This window comes from Diplotaxodon limnothrissa, linkage group LG9 (assembly GCF_057381915.1).
Source record: "Diplotaxodon limnothrissa isolate DT_005_m linkage group LG9, D_limnothrissa_male_GT1.1, whole genome shotgun sequence".
Lineage (NCBI taxonomy): Eukaryota > Metazoa > Chordata > Actinopteri > Cichliformes > Cichlidae > Diplotaxodon > Diplotaxodon limnothrissa.
This window is the reverse complement of record NC_140604.1, coordinates 16,096,367-16,109,459: the sequence shown is the minus strand read 5'-3', so window position 1 is coordinate 16,109,459 and position 13,093 is coordinate 16,096,367. Positions and strand designations below refer to the sequence as shown.

The following is a 13,093-nucleotide window of genomic DNA, read 5'->3' as shown; positions in this document are numbered from 1 at the left end:
CCTTCCTCTGCAGTTGCCCTGCATATTTAAAAATGATGCTTACCCAATGCATTTAAACGTGACGCCAACAAATCTAACGAGTTGGGAGTGAGAATCATCTCACCATTGCCTAATCCTGGTGCATGCCAAGTTTAGTGTGTAATTTTGAGACTCCAGCTGCAGCAACTATTTGATGCCTGTGGAATGAGAACTTGGTCGATATGAAGACAACCTCGTGTCCTCGTTTAGTTACTGATGAGTTAATAACTTAAGCACGATCACCGAACCGCACTCGTCTGTGAAGTTGCAGCCGAGTTCATCGTCTGCTTAAATGAGAAGGACTGATCAGAAAGACAATGCAATATTGGCCCTTTTTAGACCTGTTATTTTGAAGTGCAGTCTGATGTGCTGATCGGTAATGGCTACTGATCAAGCCTAAATCAGTTGATACAATATACAAGCTGCTATCTGTGCACGCTGGCATTTGTGTTTTCTCTTTTGTTTCCACAAGATAACAAGAAGCAAGAAAAAATTAACCTGTGATCTTGAGATAATGGCTTTATAAAAATAACTGCAAGCAAAGGCTTTTCTCTGCTTCCATAAATTTGCAGGAGCACGGGATATAAATGCAAAATTATAAACCAATATTAGTGAAAGTGAAACTATATGTATTTGTTTTTGCAGTGAAGGTAAAGATAAAAAGCCTTCCTGTTTGGGATGGTTTCATCATCCTGGCCATGAGATCAGTTGCAGCCATTGCAGGATGAGGGCTAGACTGGATTAGGGTTTGATATATGAATGTCACATCCACAACAGTAAATAGAAGCACCTTTTTATAATCTATTAAGTAAAAAAAAAAGAAAAACAAAAGAAAAAAGAAAAAAACATCCTACAGGTTCCTGACCTGCAGGTGAGTTGCTCCGGGTGTAATGTTTAAACAAAATAATAGCTTCTGGGATACTTTTTGAGCAAGCTTCCATAACAGCCCAAAGTCTCTGTGTCTGTTTAGAAATGTGTGCATGTTTGTGTGAGTAGCTGGGGTGGGGGAGGCTTCTGATGATCAAAGCCTTAAGAAGTCTGTGCTCAGCAGGTAGGGAATGTGTTTGGTGAGCTTGAAGGAAGTGTGATCCACTCTGTATACAAACCCTGAAAATGTGGCGTATGATTCTACCATATGGACATCACTGCAAGAGAATTCGTAACTAAAGGTGGTGGGAAAACTACTTAAAAAAAATGTTTTTAAAAAATGAAGAAAGCTAAAGCAAACAACCCAGAGGCTTACTTCTGAAACATTCCTTTTATGGGTTTTCTTAATATGAACAAACATTGTCCAGTGTTTATGAATAAAAATGATTGTTTCAGGGTATCTGTTCAAAGACTTCGCTCCTCAGACACTCCTCTCTTGTGATGCAGCAGCTCGACAGTGGACATGAGCGAGCGTAGTAACTTACATGTGCTTGCTTCGGCAAGCGCGTACGCTAAATTGGATACGATACAGAGAAGATTAGCATGGCCCCTGCGCAAGGATGACACGCAAATTCGTAACTTACATGGAGAGAATGCGTTGCAACCAATGAAGGGCTAACATGATCACCATGTGTCATCCTGGCACAGGGCCTGACACACAACTATGGCTGTTTCATAATTCATCAGACCTCAGCCGAGAAATAAAACAGCAGTCCTTGTCGAGAGCATTTAATCCAAGCACACTTTGAGTGAAGATGTCAACAATCTGTCAACTTCATTTGATGCTCAACTTGTCACGGCTTCTGACAAACACCTACACAGTAAAGTGACAGAGAACAAAAGAGGTGTGGGGAGAGGCAGGGCAGAGAGAAGAAAAATAAGATCCGGCGTGACAGCTGTGTGAACGTGTCACAGAGAGATGCACACACTGTCTGTCTGAAACTCACGCCTTTGCATTTACAACTTCAGATGAGTTTTATCGTTCCCCTTGAAATTCCACCCATTTCCTCCAAATGAAATTCAGGTATCAGGTTTGGTCACTTCTCCACTCACAAGTGAAATATGAACTCCCCCCTAAATAGCATTGAGTACTCTGTCCACAGAAAGATGGACTCAGCACTGTTAGATAATTTGCTTCTCTAGTCAATTTGCCTCCCTGGTCCCTGCGCTATCCTTTGGCATAAAGGGATCACAGACCGGCTGGGTTGGTAAACATTTGCCTGCTGTCTGCAGTTTACTGACACCATGTCACATGATTTTCTTGCATTCTTTTATTGTTGAACCCATTTGCTGCAAAGTTGCTTGGGTGTGCCTAACTGTGCCCAGTAATTGTTTTGATGGTGTTCCAAAATAGCCGCTGACTTTAGTCAAACATTAAATGTCAGATGAACAAACACCTCAATCCTAGTTTTTGGGATAGATATCACTACTAGAAAAAAAAAACACAAATGCAATCAGTTTTTTTTTTTAAATGGAACCGTTAACTGATTCCACAATTTGGACTACGGGCAGCGAAACTGATAAGGACAGTCATGATAAAGAAAAAGAAAATGCACTCCATCAAATCTAGGCTTTGACGAATCAGAACATCAGACTTGATGTCATTATTTATTTAACAAAGAAAAAAGCCAGAATGCAGAAGCAATGACTGAAAAACTTGGAGAACCACCAACTTTAAATAATGATTGTGGAGGAATTGTAAGGAACTCCTCACAATGTTGCTTCAGTTCATTGAGGTCATTGATTTATGCCCAGCTCTCTTCAGCTATTATCAGTCAGGTTGAGGTATTTAAAGACCTTAAATCTTTTTCTTTTTTTCAGCTGTTCTATTGTAAATTTGCTGATGTGGCTGACATCATATTCCTGTTGCTTGACCCAGTTTGGGCTCACATTTAACCCATTTAACCCTAGAACACTTTGGTATATGGGGTAGTTGATGGTCGACTGAGTGATGAGATCACATCTCCAATGTGATGTCACCTGCCCAAAGGACATTGTTCCAACAGTCATGTGGTTTGGTCAGATGCAATTTTGTAAACCTAAGCTGTGCTGTCATGTTCTTTTTAGAGAAAGGGGCCTTTCTCCTGGCAACCCTTCCAAACAAGCCATACTTGTTCAGTCTTTTTCTAATTGTACTGTCATGAACTTGAAAATTTAACATGCTAACTGAGGCCTGCAGAGTTTGAAATGTAACTATTGGGGGGTTTTGCAGTTTCTCTGAGGATTACACAGTCTGACCTTAGGGTGAATTTGCTGGGATGTTCATTCCTGGGAACAATGGCAACTGTCTTGTCTTTCAGACTTTGTTATATTCTGTTAAGTAAAACCCTAGAACTAAATGAGGGTGTGTGAAATAGACATATTTTAGATGTGGATAATGAAGATTTCAGAGTCTAACTGGTGTGGTTGTATCAGGCTGTATCAGCCTGTACAACACAAATGATGAAACACAGGGAGTCTTTCTGTCCCTATCATGTACAAGGATTGTCAAAAATAAATATTTTATTTTTTTCTAATCAGAACAGTAAACTGAAGAGGAAAAGCAGAAACAGTTCTGAAAATTCTCCCTCGTAACTCTACAAAATGTGATGGATCAGGAATGAAACAGAACAATCGCACACCCCTTTTAGCCGCAGTAATTTAAACAGCCTCTTCACTAAAGGTGCCACACTTAGCAACCTTCGAAAATGTCAGCAGACTCTGTTTAAATAACTGATATGGCCTTGTCCCAGCTCAGGGAACTCGAGGGTGGAAAGGGTTAATTATACAATAGGCACACTGCCGGCAGTGGAACTTTCTGACAGGTGTAATCAAAGGTCAAAAACTTCGTATTTTCTGTGTAGATGGAAGATAAAAGCATTTTTGTACTAGAAAAGGCATAACTGTCTTAAGAGCTTGGGAGTGACTTTTCCAAAGCTAAGATAAAGTGGAATTACCCTTTAACCTGAACGGTCCGTGTTCAGTTTCTATGCCAACAACTAAAGAATCTGTGGAGTCTCACTTGCCAGCGTGTGTGTGTGAGTGTGTGTGTGAGTGTGTGTGTGTGTGTGGGGGGGGGGGGGGGGGGGGGGTACTTTCTATTGACTGCAGTTGTCAAAAAAGAATTGTGAGATGTTACCTTGATATAGTTTCACTTATATTTCCACAATATGGCCTCAAATATGTGGAGATTTTAACATAAAAATGCTGATATAACTGCCTCCTTTTGTTCTTTTAGGTTTGTTTTTGTTTTCCAGCTTAATGATGTCCTCCGTCACTTGCATAAACATCTCTTTGGACCTCATAATGAGAGTTATGGTAAAAGTTATGAATTTCACATTCAACAGTTGGAATCATTTACAGGTCTTTTGTCTGTTTTATTTGTCACTGGGAAAAAAAGAAAGGGCGCAGGCGTCGGCTGGCCATGAAACTGCTTGTGAGTGAACTGAGCAATTACATTTGAGCCTCTGAAAATAGAGAGTTATGTATAAAAATGACTCTAATTACTAAACAGTGCAATACTTTTGTTAAACCCCTTGAATTAAGGCTGAAAGTCTGCACTTCAATCACATCTTGATTGTTTGATTTCAAGCACTGCAGTGTTGTACAAAGGGAAAAGTGCAAAACTGTCAAATACTCATGGAACTAACTGTATATGTGGTGTACTGTTGTGAGATTTCCTTGTAAAAAGATTTAACACTCACACTTAACCTTTCATTAACAAAGTGCCACTCAGCAGTCACCTTAATAACTCATTCCAGGCAGTTCTTTCAGACTAACAATCATAATTAATCACCATTCAAATCTGACAACGAAGTGCACAAAAGTTTTGACTTTGCTTCAAATCAGATTTAAAAATCCTTTTATTTCCTGGCATGTTAAACTTCCACTGCATATGCAAAGTTTCAGTTTAACAGTTTCATTTATGACTCAGTCCTGAGTTCCAGTGCAATCTGTGTCCCTAGCTCATTCCACTAAAACACTGAAGGAGTGCCATGACAATTAAGAATATGGATGTAGGAAGCCTAGGAAGAAGATTAACAAAAGGTTAACTTAGCTACATATTTACTGCTGTGACAAGGAAATGTGCCTGCCACCATATGTCTCATACTTTCATCAGCGTAATAACACAATGGATTAATGTGTGTCTCTTTGGTCTTTCTGGGAAACGGGAGGACATTTGCCATCTTAGTCATTACAGAATTCTCCTATAGCTTTCTATTTATTATTCAGCGAGTGTTGTGCCTCTGCCTATTAATGCCTCCATTATACACATTATACAAAGTCCTATAAAAAAGTATTTGCCCCCTTCATGACTTTATTGGGTTTTTTGTATATTGGCCAAACTACACTGTTTCAGATCATGAGACTAATTTTTAATGTCAGACAAAGATAACCCAAGTGATTTAATTCAGTTGAATTCAGTTTTATTTATATAGCACTAAATGACAACAACAGTTGCCTCAAGGCACGTTATATGTTAAGGTAAAGACCCTACAATAATACAAAGAGAACAGAAAAAAACCCAACAGTCATACGACCCCCTATGAGCAAGAAAAACAAAGAAACCTGCAGCAGAACCAGGCTCAGGGAGGGGTGGCCATCTGCCACAGCCAGTTGGGGTTAGTGGAGGAAGACAGAATGAAGATGCACAGGTCAGGTAAATACAACATCATTTATTAAGGGGAAAAAATCTATCCACACCCACCTGGTCTTATATGGAAAAATATATGCCCCCCATTTTTTTTAAACCATCAATAAATTGTAATTAACCTCATGTCTTTTTGGAAAGCTGAGTTCAATTTCATTAGGCACACCCAGCTCTGGTTACTGTCAGACCAGCTGAATCAAGTAATTGCTTAAATAGAAGCTGTGTGACAAACTGAATCATGCCACAATCTAAAGACACAGCTGAGAAAGAAATTCCAGCAAACAACAGTGAGAGGCATGAGATCCACAAATAGAGAAAACTATTAATGGTGAACCTTCTCATGAGTGGCCAACCTACCAAAAATTCAGTGCACAACTCACCCAGGAGGCCACAAAAGAACCCAGAACAACATCTAAAGAACTGCAGGCCTGAGGCTTCAGTTAAGGTCAGAGTTCATGATTCAACAATAAGAAAGAGACTGGTGGGAAAATGTCATCTTTAGTAGAGTTCCAAGGCAAAAATTCACTGCTAACCAAAGACAACCCAAAGTCTCATCTCACATTTGCCAAAACTCATTTTGATGATCCCCAACAATTTTTGGAAAATATTCTGTGAACTGACGAGACAAAAATCGACTTTTTCCGAAGTTTTCAAAGACTTGATTACAGATTTATGCTGCCAAGCGTGATGCAACCAATTATCAGGAATAAGGGGCAATTACTTTTTCACATAGCGCCAGGTTGGTTTGGGTGGCTTTTTTCCCATAATAAAGGAAATCATCTTTTAAAAAGTATATCCCATGCTACAATTAAAATATGTTTAGTTGACAAATATAAGTGTGAAAAACATGTACAAGACTAAGAAATCAGGAAAGGGGGGGAAATATTTTTTACAGCACTGTATGTTGTCTAATATATCAATTTAAGATTTAATTTCCTTGATTTTAGCTACTCTAAACTGTGTAAAAGCAAAACACATATAAACAGAAAAATTACAGGTCTAGAGACACTGTATCATTGTAAGCATGTGTAGTGTGTGCACTCCCCTACATGCATTTCATGCATTTTGCAGACCAATATTTCCCAAGTGCTTCCCAGCATTGTTCCTGTGATGTCAATAGTAATTTAACTTGCAGGGTGAATCTGGCAGAGCATTTTCAGCTGGTAGAGATCTTATTTTGTCAGGAGCCAGAGAAAAATATTCCACTTGTGGATGTCCATATGAGGCAGGAATACAACTGAGGCCTTTTTTTTTTTAGTTATTGCGATCATAGCTCAGTGTTATATTTCCACACTGCAATATGGTTTTTCTTTAACTTAATGGTCACCAAGAAAAAGTGTGCCACTTAACAAATGGACTGCTTTGCTCAATATGCAATTAGCCTATATCGCTGGTTGGAAGTTTTCAGTCCACCAAAGAGAGTTTTGACAGAGTGAATATCTAAAAATGGCAGTATACTGTGTAGAAATCAATCCCCTTTCTCTCCATTGATTCCATTAAAAGCCTTTTTGGAGATTGATTACACTGAAAGCCTCCCTGTGCTTAGGATTACAGTTGCACGGTTCCAATCTCATTTTTTACAGTCCAAAGATATGGGCATTTATTCCATTACACTGCAAGGTGCAACGCCTGGAGAACATCAGAGACCACCCTTTTCTAAGAATAATACTTTGTACAGATAGTAGAACATCCGTTTGAGTATTGGGTATTGCCCTGCTTTCTCAGATAAGTGTTTTCACTCTTGTCAGTCCCTTTCAAGATCAGCTTTCTACTATCAAGATATAAAAAATGCATGATTCGCAAAATCTGAAAACAACATTGCAATGTGAAGCGATCCGCGTGTTTCCAACTCATTGTTGAGCTGCTGCTTGCAAGCACTGACGATAACACGCACTTATTTCAGTGAACTGGGCAATGTGTGGACTTGCATTGTTTTCTGGCAAACCTGAGTCTGTGAATGTAATATGCAGTAGCTTAGAGGTCTAAAAAACCCCGAAGGAAAACAAAATAAATTGCATATAGATTTCTTTGTATGCTGTTGCTCTCCATACTGCTCCCTTATCTCTGTAATGGAATATTTATCAGTAAAGAGCACAGCAAAAATAATGTTGCTCATAGCAACTGAATGCATAAAACATTTTGTTATTTCACAGCGTTTGTATATCGCCAAAATAAATGATCAAGAATATTAGCGCCTGTACGGGGGGGAATCCTTAGTCAGCAGCTTTTGGTTGAGGGTGAACTTGGGGACAGTGTCCTTGCTAGGCCATAGCGTGATTCATTTATCTGTCACTTATTTCTGCTGAGCAAACCACTATCTGCTGGTGGGATGTTTATGAATACATCCACAAAATGATATGAAGGCAATAACACTTCACAAGATCCGGGATATTTCGCAGAAAAATCGATCAGATATGTCTCTTGAAATTGCATTTCTCTCACTCGCGAGTTGTTTAATATTGTATGCATTTCACTGCTCTTTTGCTGTACGTATAGGAAGGAGGCAGCTGCGTTTTGCATATGACTGTGCGTGACCTTTCGCTGGTTCACTGTACTGCTTAGCACAGAATTCTGGCACACTGGGTGTTGTTGCTGAAAAGATAAGCGCTCATCCTGAAATCTGTCTCTGTGATGCTGGCTTCTCAGTACCACACTTGCATTTTAAAAGGTTACTCTAGGATGCCAACTTGATTGCACATTGCCCAAGGCAGTGCTGTCTTGCCAGCCCCTCCCTCATGGCCCACCTCCTCTGGCGTCTACCAATAGGATGTGGATCGGGAAGGTGATGTGGGACAGGGCAGGAGGTTTATGGGTCTCGCTTTGAGTGCCAAGCTGAGTCAGAGGACAGAAAAGTAGAAGAAGAAAAATGAATATCCACCCAAACATTTTCTCTAGAATGGACTTACAACATCTTTTTCACATAGTCTAAGTGTAAAAACAATCCCTTATGATAATGAGTGCTCAGACTTTGTGTTTATTGACTTTGTGTACAAATTATGCTTTTAAGGACAACAAGGATGTGTGGCCTGTTAGCTTCCCTCATAAATCAATTAAATTAATAAGGCTGAAAAAAACACCATCTACAAACAGCCACATTTTTAAATACTGTCACACAAAATTAAAGACTCAAATGTAGCATTTAACCATACAGCTGTAGCTGAAGTTTCATTATAAAGTGCTGTGCATAGTGCAGCATGTTGCCTTTGTTACCTACACGGCAAGACTCTAGCTTCCTTGCAGTTCTTGTGTTGTCACACGATTTGCTGCGGTTTCCTTCCTTAATTGGAATTTCTGCCACACAGCAGACTGAAGACTTGACAGCGTGTCCGCATTTTTAGTTTTGCCTGAGTCCATCTTGTCACTAACTACATCTGCACAGCGCTGGGTTCAGTTGGTCTCAGTGAAGGTGTGATTACCCTTTGCTCTCTAGTCTTCAAAGGATTCAAACGAGAGAAAAGGTAGCATTTTCATTTCCTAGAGAAAGTCTGAAATCGCAAACAGTTTATATACAAGACAAACTGCAAATTGCTTCAGCATATTACACCCACATTCGGCTCACTAGGAATTTTGTTTATACTGGACAGTTTTACAGCACACAAGGATGGGTGCCCGTCCCATCCATCTGTGCATAATGTGTCCAAAACGGAAGATATCAATGCGTATCGTGCCTCAAACTGCCTAATAAGGCTGCTGTTTTCAAACAATGAAAAGTTAGGAGGAAAAAGTTCACATTATTCGAGGTGTATGTTAGTAAAACGGTCACACATAAAGGCTGATTTTATGTTCCACGTTCTTGCATTTTATGTCACGGTCCGCTGTGACGGACCGAGTGGAGAGTGCGTGGAGGACTCAGGTGCAGACACGAGTGATAAGGAAGTGGACTTAAACAAAAGCGAGCCTTTTATTGTGGCTGATGAATACAACAGAAGCAAACCAGAATAAGGGCAGCACAAGAGCAATAACTAAACAGAAACCTAAACTGGGAATAAACTAAGGTAAGGCTATGACTTGGAATACAATAGACCGGGCATGGAAACACGGAGGGTGGGAACACAGACGACGCGACACAGACTGTACGAAACACAGAGACTAAATACACATGAGGGATGATCAGGGGAAGTGGATGCACACGGGGAACACAGGTGACACTGATAATCATAACAAGACACGGCAGGAGTGAACGTAACACTGATGGGAGATGGGCAAAGTAAAGCAGGAAGTACACAGAGGTTCAAACAGGAGGAGAGAGAGCACGGGGAGAACGCAGACATAACGGGCTGGGGAAAACATAGAATAAAGCACAAAGAGAGACGAGGGCTCATAAATACACAGAGGGGCACACAGGGGGTAAGAGTCACGAAGGGAAAACACATAAGGAACAACGTAACAGATCAACCCAGGAAGCATGGCCTAAATAAAGAACAAAATACAAAAATACACGAAAACTAAGAATACTGGGCCCACATGGCCCAGGACCATGACACCACCCCCCCCTAAAGGGCTGGCTCCCGACAGCCCAAACCCGAGAAACAAAACACAAGCGAAACAGAAAACACCCCACCCAGGGCGGGAGGCGGGGGACCAGGACGGAGGGAACAAAACGAACCAAAAACAAGGAGCACGAGAACAAAACTGAGTCCACAAATACACAAAAGAGTCCAGAACAGGAAGGCGAATGTCCAAAGAGGCCCGAAGGCCAACCCGAGAGGCGACAACACAAAAGTCCAGTCCAACCGTTCCGGAGGCCGGCCACGGGAAAGGTGGCCACGGTGACAGAACAGATCCGGAGGCCGACCGCGCGCAAGGCAGCGGCGGCGGCGAAGCAGTTCAGGGGGCCGGCAGCGCGCAAGGCAGCGGCGGCGGCGAAGCAGTTCAGGGGGCCGGCAGCGCGCAAGGCAGCGGCGGCGGCTCTCCAGTGTCAGGCGTACTGGCCGAGGCCCGGTGGGCACAGGACCAGGCGAAGCACAGGCTGAGGCTGCAGCAGACGAAGCACAGGCTGAGGCTGCAGCAGACGAAGACTCTGAGGCTGCAGCAGACGAAGACTCTGAGGCTGCAGCAGACGAAGACTCTGAGGCTGCAGCAGACGAAGACTCTGAGGCTGCAGCTGACGAAGCACAGGCCGGAGCTGCAGCTGACGAAGCACAGGCCGGAGCTGCAGCTGACGAAGCACAGGCCGGAGCTGCAGCAGACGAAGCACAGGCTGGACCAGGCGTAGCAGAAGGTGGCTGGATGGGCTCCTCGGGCCCTCCAGCTGATGTGGCATGGTGCTGGACGGGCTCCTCGGGCCCTCCAGCAGACGAGGCGTGAGGCCGGACGGGCTCCTCGGGCCCTCCAGCTGAGACAGGAGGCTGAACGGGCCCCTCGGACCCTCCAGCGGAGACAGAAGGCTGAACGGGCCCCTCGGACCCTCCAGCTGACGTGGCATGAGGCTGGTGCGGTTCTCCAGAACCCCCAGCTGACGAGGAAGGTTGCTGAACGGGCCCCTCGGACCCTCCAGCGGAGACAGGAGGCTGAACGGGCCCCTCGGACCCTCCAGCGGAGACAGGAGGCTGAACGGGCCCCTCGGACCCTCCAGCTGACGTGGCGTGGGACTGGACGGGCTCCTCGGGCCCCCTAGCTGACGTGGCATGAGGCTGAACGGGCCCCTCGGACCCTCCAGCGGAGACGGGAGGCTGAACGGGCCCCTCGGACCCTCCAGCTGACGTGGCATCTGAGGAGGCCCTGGGGAGAGTCTTAAGCTCAGAAGCGACTGGTGAGGCAGCACATAGAACACTGTTAGCATGACAAGCTTTGAAAACATAATTTCTCAGGTCATGAACACTTTCGGTAACTCGAGTAGTAGATGCCAACTCCCTGTCGGTATTGTCAACACAATAGTTCATGGTAGGATTGCACATAAGTCCGTAGCTGGATTCAGAGTCACATAAAGAGGCAGGCGTGCTTATGGCTGGCCTAACAGTCTGCGACTGAGAAGCAGTAGCATCAGAGCTCACGTTCCTGTGCATTTGGTCTTGAGCACTGTCTGCAATCCCACCATCAGGGAATACGGAACTAGACTCCACTACGATCTGCACGCGGGGGTAACACTCCGTCTCGGCTGTACGAGTTTGCTGCAGTAGATAACAGTCTGAGGCGGAGAGAAAGCTCACGCCATTCCTAGCAGGCTCAGAAGCAGACTGTACAGTCGACGTGTGAATCCCTTTCGCTGTCTCATGAACCTTTGCTCCATGTGGTGCGGCTATGGGAGCAACACTAGAAAAAGCCCTGGATTCTACAGTGACAAGAACATGGTCTGTGGTTTCGTTGTGTGCTCCTTCAAAACAGTTACACACAGTTCTTTCAGCTCTGGAGCCCAATTCCGTTATAGTCTCCGGTCCCGGCAAATCAACACTCATCTCACTCTGCTTCATAGAAGGGACGTGAGGCGCAAAAACGCAGTCACTCACCGGAGTTAGTGCGGTGCAACGGCGGCGCCGGCGCCGCCCCCTTCTGGTAGCTGGCGCGATGGGCGCTGATGCCACCACTGCAGAGGGTGGCGTAGCGGCAACATCCTCCTCTGCCCATATCCTCGCTAACGGCGAGGCAGGGGAAGCGAAGTCTGAGCGGGTTGGAGACGGCGAGCGGCTGGTAGGCGGTGCAGCAGGTGAGAGTTCCTCCTCTGGGATGAGCCAGGGTTTCCACCGGAGCTCGTCCTCCCGATAAGCCCGTAACACCTGCTGACGCTCATCGTCCCCGAAGTCTATGGCCTCCACCGCCTCCGTGTGCCGGTTAGTGCAGCATGACGGTGGCGGAAACGAGGAAGCCGATCCACGGTGAGGCGATGGCTGAGTGGAAGTGGGCCTCAGCGTTCCCCCTGTCGCAGCCTCTGGCTCATGAGGCAGCGGCGCCGACACCCGTTTACGGGGTGGAGGTGTGGGTGCTGAGGCGGCATCCAGGACCCTCTGGGCCAGCGCACGGGCACGAAGCTCCTCCTTCAGGGGGCTCAGGGAGTCAAATGCCTCGACGAGGCGGGGGAGCTGTCGCAACCGCGGCTCCCGCAACATAATGGCGTCCACGGCCGCCAATCCCGTGGAAACCACTCTCGGATCCGTGCATCCGATGATGCGATCCATAACGCGGCAGAGCCTGTTCAGCTCCTCTCCCACCTCCTCCGAAATGTCCGCTGAGTCCGACATGGTCGCGTCGTACTGTCACGGTCCGCTGTGACGGACCGAGTGGAGAGTGCGTGGAGGACTCAGGTGCAGACACGAGTGATAAGGAAGTGGACTTAAACAAAAGCGAGCCTTTTATTGTGGCTGATGAATACAACAGAAGCAAACCAGAATAAGGGCAGCACAAGAGCAATAACTAAACAGAAACCTAAACTGGGAATAAACTAAGGTAAGGCTATGACTTGGAATACAATAGACCGGGCATGGAAACACGGAGGGTGGGAACACAGACGACGCGACACAGACTGTACGAAACACAGAGACTAAATACACATGAGGGATGATCAGGGGAAGTGGATGCACACGG

At 44.7% G+C, this 13,093-nt stretch overlaps 1 protein-coding gene and 1 non-coding gene across 2 annotated transcripts; one reads left to right on the top strand and one right to left on the bottom strand.

The window, feature by feature from the left end:
- Positions 1 to 1,432: 1,432 nt before the first annotated feature.
- On the top strand, positions 1,433 to 1,540 carry LOC146625371 (U6 spliceosomal RNA). The gene has a single exon (XR_014906529.1). It is a non-coding gene; the product is annotated as a U6 spliceosomal RNA (small nuclear RNA).
- A 6,768-nt stretch (positions 1,541 to 8,308) lies between these two features.
- On the bottom strand, positions 8,309 to 12,750 carry LOC146625370 (uncharacterized). The gene is made up of 2 exons (XM_085362167.1): positions 11,533 to 12,750; positions 8,309 to 8,407 (listed from the first exon to the last, which is right to left on the bottom strand). The coding sequence occupies exons 1-2, from the start codon at positions 12,748 to 12,750 to the stop codon at positions 8,309 to 8,311; spliced, it is 1,317 nt and encodes a 438-aa protein (XP_085218293.1).
- Positions 12,751 to 13,093: the final 343 nt, after the last annotated feature.